The following is a 20,635-nucleotide window of genomic DNA, read 5'->3' on the forward strand; positions in this document are numbered from 1 at the left end:
TTGTAGTAATTGTAATTGCCTGAACTAATTCTTCTCATTATTTGTTAGTGTGGGTATTAATTGTACTAATTGTTCCAATCATACGTTAATTTTAATTCTCCCCAAGTAGAAATCACTCCAGCAAATAGGCATTTGCTATATGTACAATGCTCACTTAAAAGATCACTGAAGTAAGGTCTCTGAAACTGACTCAAAGTCAAACAAAGAAGCCCAGGTCATTCCATGTGGGAATAGAAGAGCTGGTTTGAAGGAATTCAAGGACATTTTTAAAAACAGACATGCAAATAAAAAATGGCCATGAGTTTTAAAAGTCTGATTGAGAACATCACACCTATGGTAATTTTAAATCAAGTTCAGGAAATATGACGTTCAACAGAATCCTAAAGAAGAAAAACACAGTGATTCACAGAACATCAAATTGATCTCTCCTGGGTCAAGTTTTGTAACACACACATGAACAAGCAGCTGGTGTTACAATGAGAGAAAACTACAAGATATTGAGGGAATTCTTGGACTTTTTCAAAAACGCCACCATTCTTTTGTACAATTTACATCTATTGGACCTACTTGTCTCCTGACTGAAAAAAAGAGGGAAACCACAATTTAAAAATTGTATTGATGTACACTGAAGTGCCACAAAAAAGAAGCTTTGGGTCTAGATGTTTATCCATTCCTTTTTTAACCACATTTGCTACTTAACCCAAGAGACCCAAGAGGAGCAAGAAAAGTAGTGGTACCTATGGGTCACGTGATCAATGAGATGCTGCTTGAACATGAAACTCCATTTTTTAATTATACCCAGAAGAGATGCTTTGAAGGAACGGGCATCCACTTTCATCCAGCTGTCAAGTAAGCAGACTGGTTCCAGGTGACTCACTTCTTCATAGACCCTTTCATAAGAGTCTATTTGCTCTCTGAACTGCTGAAGTGTTGGAGGGGTCTCTGGGACTCCTTCCTCCGCATGGACTTCTATCTCCTCTGCAGTGAGAACGTGGCCATATAAGAGGAACTGACGTAAGAATTCCTTTCTGTCATCCACATAGAGATAGGAGTAGTGGTCAAAGGAATTGCGATAGTCACAACAAGCTGATATCATCTTCTGGACACGCTCCATTAACCTTTGGCGCATGTCAGCAAGGTCAGACATCTCCTCCATGTCAGCCTGTCAGGAGACAGAAATACAACCCTGAACTAGACAGAAGAGTCTAGTGGCATGGATTCACATGTAATATGGGATTATGGCCACCAAGGATCAAACCTGATAATGAGGAAATGTGCAGTGATCTGCAAGCCTTGATACCAGGGAAGAGACCCGGTAGATCTTATTGACAAGCCCTTCAATGATATCATAGAAGCCATCGCTGGCACCAGCATCCAAAGAAGGACGAAATATAATCTCAGGGACAGATAACTCCAGTTGCACTTTGAAAAGTGGAGCATGGCCTGCCTTGGAATCTGTAGGATAAGAAGGCAGATATAATTGGCCTGCTGACAGTTCCTTCCCACCTCTGCAGGGAAACACTACTTATCACTTTCCACAGTTTGGCATGCTTCAGATATCTTGGATTACTATTTCTAGAGTTCTCAGCCAGTACAATCAAAGGCCATGCTGGCTATAAAGTCTAGGAACTGCAGCCTAACACAGATGAAGCAAGCAGCATGTCAGCAGTTCAAGGGCAACAAGGCCGTGTTAAGTCAGGACTACTTTTATTGTAACAGCTATAGTAACAGAAGTCTGAACGTTCCTCCTCTTTCACTTTATCTTCATGGAAACTAGGATGAGGCTTGTCTGAGATGCTTTTCAAGCTAGTTTCTTGGCCCAGGCTGAAGACCTGCTTATCTGACCATTGCTTTGGTAGCAGCTTTTGCTCCTATTCTTCAAGGCCATTTCTCTGTGTCCTCTACACTGCATTAAATGAATAGACATAGACATGAGCATAATTTTGTGAAAAAAAATCATACCTTCGACTTTAAACCCTTATTTCTGATCACAGCAAAATAAATCCAGCTACAAAGGGGATAAATCTTGTTTTCACAGCCCAGATCTCTTGTAATCCTAATTCTGCACACGGCATCTGGATTAGAACATGAAGTTCCAATATTTTCTCCACCTCCCTTATGTTCACGATAGAAACAACAATAATGAAATAACCACCCCCAAAATAAATGAGAAAGGGGTCTGGTCCAGAAGGACAAGTTCACCTGTATTTTCCAAAAGGTATTTAAGCGAACATTCAATGACATTAAAGAATCCATCCAGAATGATCTCATCTATATACTCCAAATAAGCTTTCCATACATCAGAAGATGGATCTGCTTTAAAGAGTCCTAAATTTTCCTAAATATAAAGAAACCATAATCAAAAGACATGTGCTTTGTACTTGTCTCAGCACTAATTGGAAAGGTAGAAATAGCACTACCTGGTATTCCCTTTTACTTTTTTAATATATTTCTTTTAATCTAGATACTGCTTGAGGGAATCATACATTCCGGTGTGGCTGTAGATACCATATGTCCTATGGAGTGTGCAAGTGCCACGTTTAGTGACCTGAAAAGTGTTTGAGGATGATGCTCAGTTTGCATAAATGAAAGAATAGGAACTATTAGTCCAGATCATCACTAACTGTGCCTAATACAAATACTCAAATATTTCAGTACATTCTCTCATCACTTGCTATCTAATCTTTTATCTGAAGATGTTAAGTGGATCTCAGATCTTCTTCCTATGAATCTTTTGCCATCATGCCACCATCATCTTTCCAGAGCTTCTACTGACTATCCTTTGAAAACATGGTTCAATTTTATTTAGAATGTCATTATCTTCCAAACATTAAAGACAGCAAAACATATTTGGATGTTTGTGAGAAGAGGATTTTAAATTTGACCCTTGTTCTCATAATCAATTGATTCTCTGGATTATGCTGGTCTTTGACGATAATAAAGGTTCTATTTATTTTTTTATTATTATTATTATTTATTATTTGATTTGTATACTGCCCTACTCCCGAAGGACTCAGGGCGGTGAACAGCCAAGCAATAAAATACATAAATACACAAAATTTAAAACCAGATAAAATCAAATTAAATCATTTTGGCCCAAACAGATTAAAACACCCCAATAATTTAAAAACAGATTAAAATTTACATATTAAAAGAGGGAGGAGATTAGGCCAAGCCCGCTTGATGGAATAAAAAAGTCTTCACAGCGCGGCGGAAGGTGCGCAGATCCGGAATCCTCCGTATCTCTGGGGGGAGCTCATTCCAGACGGTAGGTGCCCCCACAGAGAAGGCTCTCCCCCTAGGGGTCGCCAGCCGACACTGTTTGGCTGACGGCACCCGGAGGAGTCCCTCTTTATGAGAGCGTACTGGCCGGTGGGAGGCTATTGGTGGTAGTAGGCGGTCCCGTAGATAACCAGGTCCTAAGCCATGGAGCGCTTTGAAGGTGGTAACCAAAACCTTGAAGCGCACCCGGAAGACCACCGGGAGCCAGTGCAGCTCGCGCAGGAGAGATGTCACATGGGAGCGCCATGACGCTCCCATTACCACCCGCGCGGCCGCACTCTGCGCCAGTTGGAGCCTCCGGGTGCTCCTCAAGGGGAGCCCCATGTAGAGAGCATTACAATAGTCCAGGCGGGAGGTGACAAGGGCATGAGTGACCGTGCGTAACGAGTCCCGATCCAGAAAGGGACGCAACTGGCGAATCAGGCGAACCTGATAAAAAATCCTCCCGGTCACGGCCGTCAGGTGCTCTTCTAAAGACAGCCGTGAATCCAGGAGGACGCCCAAGTTGCGAGCCCTCTCCGTGGGGGCCAGTGATTCGCCCCCAATAGTCAGTGATGGCGTCAACTGACTATATCGGGACGTCGGAAACCACAGCCACTCGGTCTTGGATGAGTTGAGCCTGAGCCTGTTCCTCCCCATCCAGATCCGTACGGCCTCCAGGCACCGAGACATCACTTCAAGGGCATCGTTGGGGTGATCCGGGGTGGAGATGTACAGCTGGGTGTCCTCAGCGTACTGATGGTACTCCACCCCGAAACCACGGATGATCTCGCCCAGCGGCTTCACATAAATGTTGAACAGGAGAGGCGAGAGGACCAACCCCTGCGGCACCCCACATATGAGGGGCCTCGGGGTCGACCTCTGTCCCCCTGTCAACACAGACTGCGACCGGTCAGAGAGAAAGGAGGAGAACCACCGCAACACAGTGCCTCCCACCCCTAACTCTTCCAACCGGTGCAGCATGATACCATGGTCGATGGTATCAAAAGCCGCTGAGAGATCTAACAGGACCAGAACAGAGGAGCACTCCCTGTCCCGAGCCCTCCAGAGATCATCAACCAACGTGACCAATGCCGTTTCCATGCTGTACCTGGGCCTGAAGCCCGACTGGAACGGATCCAGATACGTCGTTTCATCCAGGTGCTGGATGAGTTGATTTTCTGGAATAATTCATATTTAACAATAGTGGAAAAAAATGGGGGTTTTTTATGTTTGGCTCAAAAAGGGAGCAATATTTTATATCTGATTATTAATAATAATGCTTTGAAGACTTTTGAGGAGGGTAGAAAGAATACCATTGCCTAAAACCTAGCTTAATGTTTTTAATTGATCTTTTCCCAACTTGGACCTAATGTTTTGACAATTTTGGTAAACCTTACAATTCTAAATATAATTGAAGAAGTATTTGGGAAGCTAAACCAACAATCTCAATTGACTATTGAAGAATCTTACTAAGATAATTTTTGACAATTTATAAGAAATATGGAATAAAGAACTGGAATCAGGTAACTTATAAATTCTGGTAATAAAATAATAAAATAAAATTTTAACAAGTCAGTCTTGGGTTTTAAAGAATATTAAATAAGTTTTTCATGGTCTTAAGATGAGACTAATTCACCAAAAAGAGGTTATATACAAAAAAGAGGAAAAATACAAAAAGTATTTACCAGCTTTTTTCCCCCTCTTCATTCTGAGTAGTATGAGTTTTTGTTGTCTCTTCTAAGTTTATATTTTTAGTAGTTTTTTTGGTACTTCAGTATTTTATATATTTTGTTTTGTTGTGAATACATGCAATAAAATCAATCTACACAGAATAATGAAACATCTATACCAGATACAATTTCAGGATCTTTCTATTTAATCAGAGGCATCTTGATTTGTAGATGTGGTTTATATCCCAACCTGCTCTAAATGCAAACAGGTATATATGATGAAAGTAGCTACCAGTTTCTGACCTTTTAATATAAATGCATATTAAAGTGAGAGCATGGATGAGACATTTCATGTGTATAACTAATACTTTTAGTCATGGGAACAAAATACTTGCAGATGACTCTATCTAACAGATTAGTTATGTCCATATATGCATTACCATACCTTAATCAGAAAATGAATCTTATGGCCTGAATCTGTAATGAGCTGATAGTGTTTGTTCAGTCGCTCATGCTGATTATCCAAGTATAGCAGAGATTCTTTTTTCCCATCTTTTCTTTCAAAAACTGGATAGACCCAAGATTTCATAATATTCTGAATTTCCTCGATGTTGTCTTTGGTTTTCTGGATCTTTTGCTCAAGATTTCGAACACTGTTAACCATGTGTGAAATGCGATCCCAAAGGCCTGCCAATAAAAGCAACAATGGAGAACATTTTAAGAAGCTAACAATGACAAGTCATCCAATCTATAAAACTGAGGGAGGAAATCATTTCTTGCTGTGCTCTTACTGAAAGGCCAGATGGCGTTCCCTTCAGTAACAAATGAATTGCGAGAAAATGCTACTGAACATGAGCTGTTTTCCTCTACATAAATATAGCCTTTGCATGACTACAGTATAATTTTGCCAGCGCAAAAATAATCTAATACAGAAGGCCAAAAACACAATTCTCATTATTACTCAACCTTCAACATTTAATATCAACTACCATTACTATTTTTTTAATTTTTGGAAGAGAATCTCACCCATCTATTCCATTCCAACCACTCAGAAATGAATCAGCATCAGCATGACTTCCCATCCTCCAAATATTTCTTCATTTATTTCTGCTCTTTCTATGCTCTTGGGTTCTTTTCAAATGCCAAAGAGTCATGTTCCCTGACTATTAAAAGTGGAAAATAAACCCTCCAATATTCAAGCTAAGTTAACCCTTTATACTGAGTTGAAATGGACATAGCATTATAACAGGAGTATAAAACTCAAGGTCTGTGGGACGGATTCAGCCCACTGGGTGCTTAGATCTGGTCCGCAGGACCACCCTGGAAATAGCGAAGGACTGGCCTGCAGTTCCTCTGCCAGAGAAAATGGAGCTTGGGAGGGCCACATGTGGCTCCCCCAGGCTCCGTTTTTGGCCTGCGATGGCCTCCTGAAGCCTTCTCCCAGTGAAAACGGAGGCCGTTGCGGCCAAAAATGGAGCCGGGGGAGCCGCGTGCAGTGCTCCTGAGCTCTATTTTTGCTGGCAGAGGGCTGCAGAAGGATACCTCCAGCCCCACCCAGACCACCACAGGTGCCCCCGACACAAGTGACATCAAGGTGGTGACGCTCACCCTGACCACGCCCACTCTGGCCGTGCCCACCCAGCCCCCCAAGGTCAAACACAACCCTGATGCAGCCCTCAATGAAATCAAGTTTGACGCCCCTGCACGATAGACACCAGATGACTGCAGTGCACAGAGGACACCAGGAAAAAGAAGAACACGGGTATTTTTTTCACCCAATTTGGTAACGTCCACATTCATCTGCAGAGGAGAAAAGGTGAGCAAGGAGAGCTTTCTGAAGAAGATCCAGCTTGGCTGAAAGATCAGAACTCGCTTTATTCCTACCGCATGCAACTCTACAAGCGAAGCTTACCTTTTGTTTTCCAATTTAATGTTTCTTCTGCTTCTTTCAGCTGAATATCAATTTCATGCAGCTGACTCTCTATGAGTGGATATTCCACCTCCAGGACAGTGCACAATGATTTGTTGTACCATGTAACCATTAAATCCAAGTTGGCCACTAATTGCCTGAAGGATTCCCTAGAAGAATATAATTCTGCTGCTGTTTCTGGGATCTTCCCAATCTGATCTTCTCCAAGGTAGCTCACTTCTCTTAGAACGGACACCAGCTAGAAAATCACAAAGTAAAATCAAAGTTTTGAAACATTTTCATTGGTATCCTTTTTTTTTTCCCTATAAAAAAAAGTTGTATTTCTTCTCCTCTCTATCTGTATATCTATTTAGAGATTCAATTATAGAACTTCCTGAATACCCAAATAGGAATACAGGGAGAAAGTTTCCTTCTCAACTCAAAAATATTATTTAGGATTGTCATCCCACCATTATGGGATATTTCTAAAATTCAACCACAAGTGTTTCTACATACAGCAATTCCAGTTTTAATCTCACAAATGTTTATATAAATTACTAGGAAATAGGGAGAGCATTGTTTTTACAGTCAAATTCATAAAGGTTTAACATTAACCCTATGGTGGTTAACAGAAACTCCACTGAAAAAACAACATGCTTCTGAATATCAACTGGGCATAATTGATGGGTTTAAACAAAGTCGTCTTCTTTCTCTTTCTGCTTGGAGATTCTTACATGCATATGACTGATCTGTGACCACAGACAGAAAATTATGCTGAGCTTTTGTTTTAATTCAGCATATTTTTTTGTTGGATAAAATGTTTAATTTGGGATATGTGAACTACAGTACATTCGAGCTCCACTGAATGGCACGGTGCAAATCATCAGGTCTCAAGATGCTGCTATTCTATCGGATATATTTTTTTTTAGCTATGTAATTCTCTATCTCCTTGAGCAGTAGCAGAGATTGAGCCATTCTTGGCTCCAAGCATTAGAACACTCCTCACTTTGCAAAACTTCACCTGCTTCTGCCAAAAAGAAGAGGGAGAAGTCTTCCGGAAGATCAATATTCTTTCATCTTACCTGAGGGTCAAAATTGACAGTAATCAGTTTACTCTCTGGATCTCGTTGGATAAGTGGTTGAGTGAGATTATACTGAGCTTTCACAGAGACAGTCTGGAACCATTCTTCATACAGCTTCTCTTGATATCTGCCAGAAGACCAAGCAATCATATCAATACTGTTTATACACTGTCAACAGTGTTAATGGAAGAGATTTCCTGGCTATGTTGCAAGCAAAACTGAAGTGAAAAATCGTAGGTGGAAGTTCTTGTTCTTCTGTCCCTATTATCTAGAAAACTACTTGGCTCCTTCCTACAAAGTCATTTCTCCACATAACCACCGCTCCTAGAAGATTCCAAGGTTGCTGTTCAATCAACTTTTAGCTATTTTTCACTGACACCATATAAACACGATCGAATTTGCAAACTGAATCACAAGAAATCTGGCTCAAAAATAGTAACTCTGAGAGGCACTTTGGAGTCCTAGTGGATGATCACTTAAAACATGAGCCAACAGTGTAGCCACCACCAAAAAAGCTAATACAATCCTTGGTTGTATAGGCATAGAATCAAAACCACATGGAGTATTAGTACCACTTTACAAAGCCTTAGTAAGGCCATACTTGAAAAACTGCATCTAGTTTTGGTAAACACAGAACAAAAAAATGTTGAAACTTTAGAAAAAGTGCAGAGTAAATCAATTAAGATGATTAAAGGCCTAGAGACTAAAACATATGAAGAATGGTTGCAAGAATTGGGTTTGGCTAGTTTAGAGAAAAGAAGCAGTTGAAGTGACATGACAGCAGTATTCTAGTATTTGAGGGGCTGCCACAAAGAGGAGGGGGACAACTTATCTTCCAAAGCACCAGAGGGCAGGACAAGAAACAATGGATGGAAAAGAGAGATGCAACCTGGAATTAAGGAGAAATTTCCTAACAGTGCGGATAATTAACCAGTGGAACAGCTTGCCTTCAGAAGTTGTGGGTGCTTCATCACTGCAGGTTTTTAAGAAAAGACTGGATGGCCACTTGTCTGAAATGGTATAGGGTTTCCTGCTTGAGCAGCGGATGAACTAGAAGACTTCCAAGGTCCCTTCCAGTTCTATTCTAGTCTACATAGCAATAGCACTTAGACTTATATACCGCTTCACAGTGCTTTACAGCCCTCTCTAAGTGGTTTACAGTGTCAGCATATTGCCCCCAACAGTCTGGGTTTTCATTTTACCAACCTCGGAAGGATGGAATGCTGAGTCAACCTTGATCCTATGAGAATCGAACTGCCGAACTGCTGGCAGCCAGCAGTCAACAGAAGTAGCCTGCAATACTGCATTCTAACCACTGCGCCACCACAGCTCATTGCTCATTGCTATTGCTATTGCTATTTATTAATAAAGGAGAATATTTGTGGCTCGGGGTTGAAATGAGGGGTCCTTTGTGATCTCCGAGTGTGTTTTCTTGCAGACGTTTCATTACCCAAATTAGGCAGCAACATCAGTGCTTTTATTATTCTTCCCAAAGGACCCCATTACCATGTTGATATCACATTGTATACAAAACATTTCTAAAACACTGAATTTAGTTAATTAAGCAACTAAAAAAAAATATTTGGATAAAATTAACCCCCAAACTCCTATTAGCTACATATTGCACCAAACCAATACAAATAATTTAGCAAAGGCAAATTTATTCTTACAATATGCTCTAATGAAACACATTTACCTTTCTAATAACTGGATCAAATCTTCATACTTTTGCACCATTTTTTTGCCTTCCACAGAATCCAAGGAACTATAAATAAAATGCATCAAACATTATGACTTGATAATTTGACTGAAATTATGTGCTGGTCAATATTTTAAATAACTTTGTAGCAGGGGTGAAATGCTACCAGTTTGGACCGGTTCAGCCAAACCAGAAGCCGCCACGGCACGTGATTCGGAGAACTGGTAGCGGCAGCAGTACAAGGTTCCGCCCACCCGCCCAGACATTGTTACTTCCTGTTTTTAACCAGGAAGTAACCTCTTTTTGACCCTTTGTGCATGTAGATAATGTTTACATGTAGATCAGAGGTGGGTTTCAGCAGGTTCTGACCAGTTCTGGACAACTGGTAGCAGAAATTTTGAGTAGTTCGGAGAACCAGTAGTAAAAATTCTGACTGGCCCTGCCCCCATCTATTCTTTGCCTCCCAAGTCCCAGCTGATTGGGAGGAAATTGGGATTTTATAGTATCCTTCCCCGGAGTGGGGTGGGAATGGAGATTTTACAGTATCCTTCCCCTGCCACACCCACCAAGCCATGCCCACCAAGCCATGCCACGCCCACCAAGCCACACCCACAGAACCAGTAGTAAAAATTTTTGAAACCCACCACTGATGTAGATGTGATACATTGGGTATAGGTAAAGCTAAAAGTTCCCCTCGCACATATGTGCTAGTCATTCCCGACTCTAGGAGGCAGTGCTCATCTCTGTTTCTAAGCTGAAGAGCCAGCGCTGTCTGACGACAATTCCATGGTCATGTGGCCGACATGACTAAACGCCGAAGTCACACGGAGCGCTGTTACCCTCCCCCTGAAGTGGTCCCTATTTTTCTACTTGCATTTTTACGTGCTTTCGAACTGCTAGGTTGGCAGAAGCTGAGGCAAGTAACGGGAGTTCACCCCGTTACGTGGCGCTAGGGATTCGAACCGCTGAACTGCTGACCTTTCTAATCGACAAGCTCAGAGTCTTAGCCACTGAGCCACCGCTTTTATATATACACACTATATATGTATATGTGTATGTGTATGTGTATATACATATATATATATATATATATATATACACACACACACACACACACACACACACACACACACACACTCAAACACACACACCTTTCCTATGAAGTATTTTTCTGCTCGAGAGCTGAGTTATATATGATATTAATCATGGCTTGCTCTTCAAAAGAATTTGTTTCTTTTTCAAACTGTTCACATATGTCCAACCATATTAATGATTACATCACAGTTCTTTAGCCTACATAGATCTACATAATAGTCTTCAGTTGTCCTATCTTTGCTTTCTGGTAATAAAGAATATGAACCAATCTGAAATAACTCTATCCATATATTTATCCATTTCATAAAAATTGACTCCCGATTATATAACAGTGATATGTATATGTATATATGTAATAGTTATCATTGAACAATGTTGAATTTTATCATTAAGATTCAAATCTATACATAATTACACTTCAAACCTGTATATATTTTTTTTCTTATATCTTTTTTCAAAAGATATGACAAAAATAGAAAAATGTTCAATACTCTAATATAGAGGTAGAATCTTCATCAGCTATTTGATTTTCTCAACAATCCACCAGCCACAAATGCCTGACAAAATCCTGTGAGGTCTCACTAGGATTACATAAATCAGACTAGAACAAGGGAGAGAAGCCATAAAGAATTCTTTCCAGCCATTCCATTCTGGATCACATAACCATAGGAGACTCCAGCACATTTGTAATAATGTTTGCTGTCGTTGGCTTCTCTAGTTATACCAACATTGTTCCTGTTCTGTTTTGTTTGGGGGTGGGGGGAGTTAGCCTACTGAAAGATAGACAGATGGACTAAGTCTCAAATCGTTTAGATAATGATTTTCCAAGGTTCCATCAAGTTGGAAAGAATAAAAAGTCTAAGACTAAAGTCAAAAGCCCCTTTTCAAACTTATTTTGTAATAACAGGTAATGTCATTTTTTTTTTCAGTTTTAACATTCATGCAGAACACAGTTAGGGAAAGTCTGATAAAATAAATATTTTTCTTTGAAGAAAAGATACTCACCAATAACTGAGGTGTCTGAAATTACTAAATGGGATTTTGATCCTGTGCTTTAGTTCCTGAGCCCACTGAACCCCTCCAGCCACCAAAGGCATATTCTTATGAACTGGTAAATATCCTGAGAAACAAAATTCAGCCTGAAACTCAAAACACACCAACATTCTAAGTAGGCTTAATATTAATAATGTAGTTTGCTAAAATATCAAAAAGAATCCTAACTTCCAACAAAAATCTCAGTCAGGGAAAATGCTGTCCCTGGTTAAATTGGTGACACAGACACATTCCCTGACACCATTCAACTCTTTGCAAGGATCAGTTTTCCAAAAATCATTAATTGTCAACTGAAGTCATTAAAAAAATGGAGAAATAGTATGAATGGTTAGAGGAGAGGTATAAAGGGCAAAGAAAGAGTAAATGAGGAAGATATAGGAGTTGAAATGTAGTAAGAAATAAGTGGAAATGGAACGGACATAGAATGTATGATTCAAATTGAGTACATTGTTATCTTTATATATAAATCAATATTAGAATCATATGTATAAATGGTAAATTGAAATAAGAGAGAAAAATGGATATATAAGAAATGATATAACTGATGTGAAAATGTTGAAAAGAAGAAAATTGTAAAAATTTCTTTTTTTGTTTAAAAAAAAAACCTGTTTAATAAAAATTATACATAAAAAAACCCCTGATATTATAACACCTGAAAAGGTCTTTTTCCCACCAAAGTGAATTCCAATTGAGCACACTGATATTCAACTCTATACTTCTTTAGCAATCTACAATTTAAAAACAACCAGGAGCCCTTACTCCTAAAACAAAATACAACTGGGAATGATTTGAATAACCCAATATTGGGATAACACATAGTATATTGTTATTTTTATACCTTCTTCACATTGTGTAGCTGTTTGTTACATCTTTAATCTAAAAAAGAAAATTACCTATAATGACAATTAGGTAAGATAATTGATCCTTAGGGCAATTTTAAAAAATGAAACCGCTTAGTATTAAGACTTTTTAAACATGTACCTATGTCTGTCTCCTCCTCAATACGTTTCAGGTAGATCAATTTAGCATCATCAAGATCTTTGTCGAACATTGTGATGAGAAAATTAAATTTATCATAGGCTTCTGCTGCTATCATTGGTCGATCCAGGAGGCTTCCAAAAATGTCTATCAGCTGTCACACAGGAAAAAAAGGAAAGAAACTGAACATACCCAATAATCATCATTTACAAACAAGAATCCTTGTCATTGCTCACGTATTTTCCTTAATGAACTAACTGTCAAAATGCATACAATTGTAATTATTTCAATGCTGTAGCTAACATTAAATCGATAATAATGTATGCATCTATTGAAATATAAAAATCTATAAACCAATACCTCGATATAATGAGTGTTTGTTGTTATTTTAAAATAACTAGGACACATTTCCTATGTTCTGCAGTAGCTCAGTGTAACAAATTGCAAACCTTGAATGCATGCTCCACACTAGCTGCATCATCAAAGGCTTGGCCAAAGAGAGTCCCCAACCGCCAATCAATATCTTCCATTTTGCTCTTAAAGTCACACACATCATTCTCAAACTCCTAAAGGAACCAAATAAATATTTTTTATGGTTAAAAGCCATTTCTGATTGAGCCAGCTTTTCAACACCAGATACTTTTTATTTTATGTTTGATCCCCGAAGTCCTCTTTAGCAAAGGTACAGAGCTTCTATTCTTCTAGAGTCCAAAATCACCCACCGTATTAGCCACATCCAGACAGTCATACGTCCGGTCGGAAAATACTTTATACATTTCCTGGAATTCTTCATGCATACTCAGGACTTGCTGACTCAGAGATTTGCCTTTTATGCCACTAAATTCCAACTTCTCCAGTTTCTCTATGTCCAGAACTGTCACCAGAAGATCCTACAGAAATCAACAATTCACAGTTTATATCCTTGATATTTAGGCTGGCTTTTGGACTTTAACAATATTACATACTGATTATCCAGCCAAAAGCAAAACAAAACATTTGAAAACCCCCCAAAAATTTTCAGATAATTTATTTCTCAACCCTAATGTATCACATAGTTTTCGGAGCAAGATAATTTGTATTTATCAACTTATAGACAGACTGATAGAGAGAGGAAGACAGCATAAGTCATAGGGGCTATTGCTGTCAGTGCTGATACACAACCATATTGATCAAGGATATTTAAAAAACTTATTTCTACTGCATCTTATTCTAAGGCTGTTCAAAAGGAACATCTTCTGTAACCATGAGCCATTTCATACATCAAAACAAAAATATATGGAACAGAAATCCACTAATGTGTTGCCTTTCTCTTTAATGGCTCTCTGCACTTTCTATAGGATCCTGTCTCTGCTGGAAACAAATACAATATAAACATTAAAAATATAATAAATAAATAAATGACACAAATATTTTACAAGTACACTAGAACACTGCTAACAAGATCAAACTTTCTCAGAATAAAACAGAAAGGTCCAACTCTAAATATGGATTTTTATACGTGTTTTATTGTTTGTTTCCTCTGCCTCTAATAGCTTGATATGATAGTAGATATGTTATTTCACTTTATTGGGCAGATTTTGTCAAGAGGTAGGAATTCATTATAAAAACTTCCTACAGGTGCATTGTATTGGGACTCAAAACGTAAGTACTAAATATAAAGTACTACATAAACATAAATATTACAGACTAAACCTAAGTAGCACTAGCAATGTTGACTCTGCAGGCTAAAATCTATGCATTAAATGTATTTATTGTATTATGCTTGCAAAGGGTATTTGCACATAATGGAGCTTTTAATATGTTGATCTAAAAGGCACCAGTTGGGGAAAATATTGTTCTCTTTAAAACCCCACAGTGTTCTTTCTACTTCATCATCTAGAATTTTGAATACCAATCAAGAAACTTTGTTCCTTTCAATCTGAATCAGAAAAGATAATAGATCTGTAATGGACTAGATAAGGGCCAATAACTCTAAACTTCAAACAAGTAACCGCTACTTGTAAGAAGGGTAGGTGGGTTAAAAAGTAGTATACAACCAATTAAAAACAGACTTACATTCTAATAAGAATATGGTGGAGACCTTATCTTAAGCAGAAGCCCTTATTGGACAAGTATTGTGATATAATTTGCTGTTGTTGTTTTTTTAATGTTATATTCGATTCTGCATACAAAGCTAAATAATCTAATGCCTATCAACACTGAAATTAAATCATCATTAAAACTGATACCATACCTTCTTTTTTGTATTTTTAATCGTCTATTAGTATTTAAACATTAGAGTACTAAGAATTTTTAGCCAATACTGTACAAATGCCATAGTATCAGAAAAACATAAAGTATGTTTTACAACAGGGGTGTCAAATTCGATTTCATTCAGGGCCGCATCAGGGTTGTGTTTGACCTTGGGGGCCAGAGTGGGCGTGGCCACGGTGAGCATGGCCAGCTCACCATCACTTATGTCTGGGTTGCCTGTGGTGGTCCATGCGCTCTGCCAGAGAAAACGGGCTCCAGAGCTCCATTTTTGGCTGCAACGGCCTCCTGCAACCATCTGCCAGCAAAAACAGATCTCAGGAGCTCCCGAGCTCTGTTTTCACTGGCAGAGGCACCATGAGTCAGTCCTTCGCTGTTTCAAAGGCAGCCCCGCAGGCCAGATCTAAGCACCCCATGAGCCGGATCTGGTCCCCGGGCCTTGAGTTTGACACCCCTGTTTTACAACAGTATTATAAGAATATTATTTTTTAAAAAATAATTATGCTTGCATTTCCCTTATAGAATCATGCTACCATTGCCACATTTTTTTATCATCCGGACTATCAAATGCAACACCTCTCGGGCCAAAATTGCTCAGCCAATTACTTATAACTTTTTAACACCCAAAGCAGATTAGCACACTGTTTTGTAAATGGGCGCTGCATTGAAACATGTACTATCACCAAACATAAATTCTTCTGTTATTTTGTATCCATTTTACTATATCAGCAGGTACACCAACACAATAGTTTACTGCCTAGCAATAAAAATTAGTAAATTATTATTAGAAAATATTATCATAATTTTTTAAAGAAATAGATGATTCTTGTGTTCTTTGCAAGGATAATTAAGAGATATACAAAATGCTGCAACTTCCAATGAATGTTATTGTGTATTTTTGTCTGGAGTTAGTACTTTAAGAAAAGAGACCAAAATATTCTAGATGAGGTTTTTTTTTCAGAAATGGGGCTGGCACCTATAGTTTGTGTTATAATTAGAGATGACCTTGATGGAGGTATGCAAGCTCTGTTACCAAGGCAACAAGGAGTAAACCATGTTTGAAGACTGTCCAGATAACTTTTGGAAGTCCCTCCCCTTCTCCTTCCTATAACCAGTGAATCAAGGAGGAATGGTGAAAATGACTCACACCCACTCAAAAACACCTCATACTATGTTAGCATCTCCTTGCCTCCAATGCATATTTTTTCTGGGGTTGTTCAACTACTATATGACGCCAGGAAAAGATGTAACTTGTTTTAAGGATCCCCCAGTCTATCAAAACTTATGGTATTTTGATGAATTCAAAAAGAACCCAATGGACAGTTGACCAGTGAAAGGAGAAGCAGCAACAGCATGAGAAAGCCAGAAACAAGCCAGCAATCTTTTTGTGCTTCACCATGGAGCTGACTTCTATTAGTCCAACTCCTTTTGAACACAGAATTAGTTTTCAGAAGAGGGTTAAATGCATATTCAAAAAGTATCTAAGCAACAAGTCATCAGTGCAAGAGAGGGCTTGCAGAGTGAAACATTGGAGAATCAATGTACTCTCACCTCCTTCACCATGTAAACTTTCTCAATCAAGTTGTAGTTGGGCTTATCCTTCTTTTAAAGCCATGTTTCTAAATCAGATTTCAGCTTGGAGACATGATAACTATAAGGGGGAATTCTGGTTTGAACTTCCCTGCTGCTCAAACCAGAATAGTTCTGAAGGTCATACCCAAAGACCTAATGGGAGGGAGCATCACTGAGCCAGTCTAAATGATCAACAGACAGTCAGGGGTCACGATTGTTCCATAGTCAGATGCAATTGTGGAAAGGCTCTAAATCCACAGTTTAAGACATTAAAGCAAAGGATCAAGAAAAATATGGGAAATTGGTTGCAGGAAACAAAATACATTGCTTCTGTACAGATAATTCATTGTTCTATTTTTCATAGCAAAGTACTTACATGTACTACGTGAAGCCTCTCTAGGAAATTATTCAGTTGTGCAAAAACCATTACAGGAGGAAAATCCCATTGCTTTACTTCTTGTCCTGGCTGAAAATAATCGTTAAGATTTTCTCTTCTTTCTTCAAAAATTTGTTTAAAATAGTCAAAAACATTAAAAGCTTTCTGAACTTTATTCAGACTTTCTTCTGTTTCTCCTTTAAGTAGATCTTCTGGACTGAGGAAATTCTTGGCCTGGTTTGGCAGAACAGAGAAACAAATTAAATATTTGTAAGTTTTACATGGAACAATCGTAGTAAAAGATGTGCTGCTTTGCTTTGACTCTTAAATTGGCCACTCAGTATTGAACTGACATTGATTTGATAATTAGCAAAATGGAAGGTCAGTAGATTTGGACACAGGTGAGTTAGGTGTATAACAACAAATGCATAAGTAAGCTCCTTATCTACCAACGAAAAGGTATTGCATATATGTTCCATTTCCTCCCTTTTAATTGATTTTATGTTTCATAAGAAAAGAAATTAAAACAACAGTGGAGAAAGAGAAGGAGGCTAAAATTTCATGTGAAATTCCAAGAATGAAGGAGACTGAATGCACAATAACAGTTTCCTGCTAGCAGCATCCTATGTTCTTAAACTGTCCTATTTACTGAATAGCCATCAATGTTGTGAACATGAGATGATAAGAATCTCTTTGCAATGCAACTGCAGCAGTGAGAGATGCACCCACCATTGATTTCAGGCAGGGGCTGAATAGGTAGCTGAACTTTAAGCCTTGCAACTCTTTTTGATATGACAGGTGGCAAGAATCAACTATTTCAGATGTGCTGGCAAAATAAGTTTTGCCTGAAACTTATGTTTATCCTGAAAAGATTCTGAAGAACTTCTCGTGTCTCACAGACCCAGTACTTAATATGGGGTTCTCTGAGGCTCACGATTCCTGCTCAAAGAAAGTGGCAGTTGTGGCTAGTAGGGTCTTTGCTCAACTTTGCATTGAGTGCTAGCTGTGCCCTTTCCTGGATAGGGAGGCTTTTCAGTTAAACGCTCATGCCCCGATCATCTCTTGTCTGGACTACTGCAATATGCTTTACATGGAGCTACCCTTTAAAAGTATCCAGAAGCTTCATCTGGTACATAAGATGGCTGCACAAGCAATCTTGGGTGTCCCCAGGACAACATATGTAACACCTCTGGTACATGAGCTGTATTAGGTATTGATTTCATTCTGAGTCCAACTGGTGTTGCTTATGACCTTTAAAGCAGGGGAGAAATCCAGCAGGTTCTGACAGGTTCTGGAGAACCAGTAGTGGAAATTTTGAGTAGTTCGGAGAACCGGCAAATGCCACCTCTGGCTGGCCCCAGAGTGGGGTGGGAATGGAGATTTTGCATTATCCTTCCCCCAGGAATGGGGAGGGAATGGGGATTTTGCAGTATCCTTCCCCTGCCATGCCCACCAAGCCACACCACACCACGTCCACCAAGCCACGCCCACAGAACTGGTAGTAAAAAAAATTGAATTTCACCACTGCTTTAAAGTCCTACATGGCATGAGGCCAGGTTACCTGTGGAACCATCTTTGCCCTATTATATAAGTCCAGCCCACCTGGTCAGGCAGGAAAGGTATGTTGTAGATCCTGTGATTCCAGGAGGAGAGCTTTCTCTGCCATTGTCTCCACCCTCTGAAAGTCCTCCTTCCAGAGATGAGGTACTCCCCCCCTCCCCGCCTTTCGAAAATGTCTAAAAACTTGGCTCTATCATTTTGCTTGAGGCGTAAAGAACAACATGCAGTCATGGGGCTAGTTAGCACCTTGGAGGCCTGGCCCTGCCTTTTTAATTTTTAATTTAATTATTGTACTTTTGTTTGAATTGTCTCCTAATGTAACATCTATATAGAGCTTTTATGTTTTAAGTCTTACTTGTACACTATCCAGAGTGGCCCTGTGAGGGAGATGGATGGTTTCTAAACATGATAAACAAGCAAACAAACAAACAGGAAGGATTAGAACTGCTTCACGTCTTACCTGCTGAACAAGAAGATTGCAGATTTCTTGAAGAAGCACAATTATCCTAGCAGGTGCACAGTAATATTTTGAAGTGCCCCATATTAAGCACACTATATGAAGCATGCAATTTAATAATGGTTTCATCTCATTAAATTCCACATTTTCTATTTCTTCCAGTGGGTGCTGGAGAGGCTTTAGGTGCATATTTATATCCTGGGCTTCAATCAAAGCTGCGATTTTTTAAAACAAAGAACATAGTTTTAAAAGAAGAAATACTTATCTTTTTGTGTTTCTTAGAAGACAATATAAAAATAAAATTCCTTGAAAATAAATCATTTTATATTCAAAGGGATTTATCCCCAAGTATTCATATTGTGGATTAGAGTGCCAACAAATTTATTTTGGCTTTATGTTGCATGAAGTCAGATAATATGAGATACTAAAATTAATGGGATCTCTTCTTAAAATTGTGGAGAAAAAGAAAGGCAAAGAAAATACATCACCCAAAAGTAACAACATATAACTCAATTTGCTGCAGATATGGTAAGTATGTTGTAGGATTCAACAGTTCCTTAAAGAAGATTATTTTTTTAATGGGTGAATGGTATACAGGTAGTCCTCAATTTACAACCACAATTAAGCCTCAAATCTTTGTTGCTAAGCAAGTTAAGTGCATTTTCCCCATTTTACTACCTTGCTTGCCACAGCTGTTAAGTCAATCACTGCAGTTAGTAATACAGTTATTAAGTGAATCTGGCTCCCCCATTGACTTTGCAAAAGGTGATTACATGACCCCTGGACACTGCAACCATCACAAGTACATAGCAGTTGCCAAAAGATGATACCCATTCCTTTTATTATTATTTCATTTACAAATTATATCAATGGGCAAGAATGAAATCAAGCATTTGCTTCCACCCTACCTATCACCATTTTTATTCTACTGAATACTTCTAGATTTAATGTGGGAGACCAGAGTTTCACCTTTAAGCATCCCAGCTGCCTGGATTATAAAAAAAAAACCAGTTTTAAATCAGGCTTACTGATTTAGGGTCAAAGATTAGCCATTAAGAAAGAATACACATAGCAGGGAGCAAATGATGGGAACATAAGCCAGGAAGAGGAAGAATTAGAAGTCAAAGTTCACATGGGTATAAATAGACTATTTAATTGTGTTCTTGGCATTGATATGATAAACATATACACTTATTCAATATTTAGAGTATTACCATTGTTCACCTATTAGAAAGGCAATTACCCAAAACTTAGTTACTTCATTAGTTACGTCTATATAGGCATAGCCAAAGGAAGATGAATTTTCTCCACATTAGACCAGCCAGAACAATTTAACAGCAAAAGGGTTATTAAGCCCTAGTGCCAAACGATATAAAACAGGCAGTGCAATAAAAAATGCAGATTCAGTATTCCTCCGTTATCATGGGCATAATTATGCTTGGGTTAGGATATTGTTAAATCACCCTTCTACTAGTTTAGATGACAAAGTATTAAAACTCACCAGAGAGAAGGCACGCAAAGGATGAATGAATGGTATTTCACTCAGCCCATTCCCAAAGTATTCTCCCAATTTCTAAATCTTAAACATTTAAGTTGCTTCCATAGTCCAAGGTGTTTCTAAGGTCAAATGAGGGCTAATCATTTTGATTTTAACAGCAATTAGAGCAGTG

The 20,635-nt window shown here is 38.7% G+C and overlaps 1 protein-coding gene across 1 annotated transcript in view; it reads right to left on the reverse strand.

The window, feature by feature from the left end:
* Window positions 1-20,635, reverse strand: part of DNAH9 (dynein axonemal heavy chain 9) — a 251,220-nt gene that overhangs the window by 212,793 nt on the left and 17,792 nt on the right. Inside the window, exons 5-17 of the mRNA XM_034407801.3 lie at window positions 18,969-19,180; window positions 16,949-17,182; window positions 13,473-13,640; window positions 13,200-13,316; window positions 12,754-12,904; window positions 11,725-11,839; window positions 9,622-9,690; window positions 7,926-8,052; window positions 6,847-7,102; window positions 5,380-5,621; window positions 2,203-2,338; window positions 1,259-1,455; window positions 738-1,162 (exon numbers count right to left, since the gene is read on the reverse strand). Of these exons, the coding sequence (XP_034263692.2) occupies window positions 738-1,162; window positions 1,259-1,455; window positions 2,203-2,338; window positions 5,380-5,621; window positions 6,847-7,102; window positions 7,926-8,052; window positions 9,622-9,690; window positions 11,725-11,839; window positions 12,754-12,904; window positions 13,200-13,316; window positions 13,473-13,640; window positions 16,949-17,182; window positions 18,969-19,180 (2,449 nt within the window). The remainder of the gene's footprint in view (window positions 1-737; window positions 1,163-1,258; window positions 1,456-2,202; window positions 2,339-5,379; window positions 5,622-6,846; window positions 7,103-7,925; window positions 8,053-9,621; window positions 9,691-11,724; window positions 11,840-12,753; window positions 12,905-13,199; window positions 13,317-13,472; window positions 13,641-16,948; window positions 17,183-18,968; window positions 19,181-20,635) is intronic.

Source organism: Pantherophis guttatus, chromosome 2 (genome assembly GCF_059756535.1).
Source record: "Pantherophis guttatus breed Tessera chromosome 2, ASM5975653v1, whole genome shotgun sequence".
NCBI lineage: Eukaryota > Metazoa > Chordata > Lepidosauria > Squamata > Colubridae > Pantherophis > Pantherophis guttatus.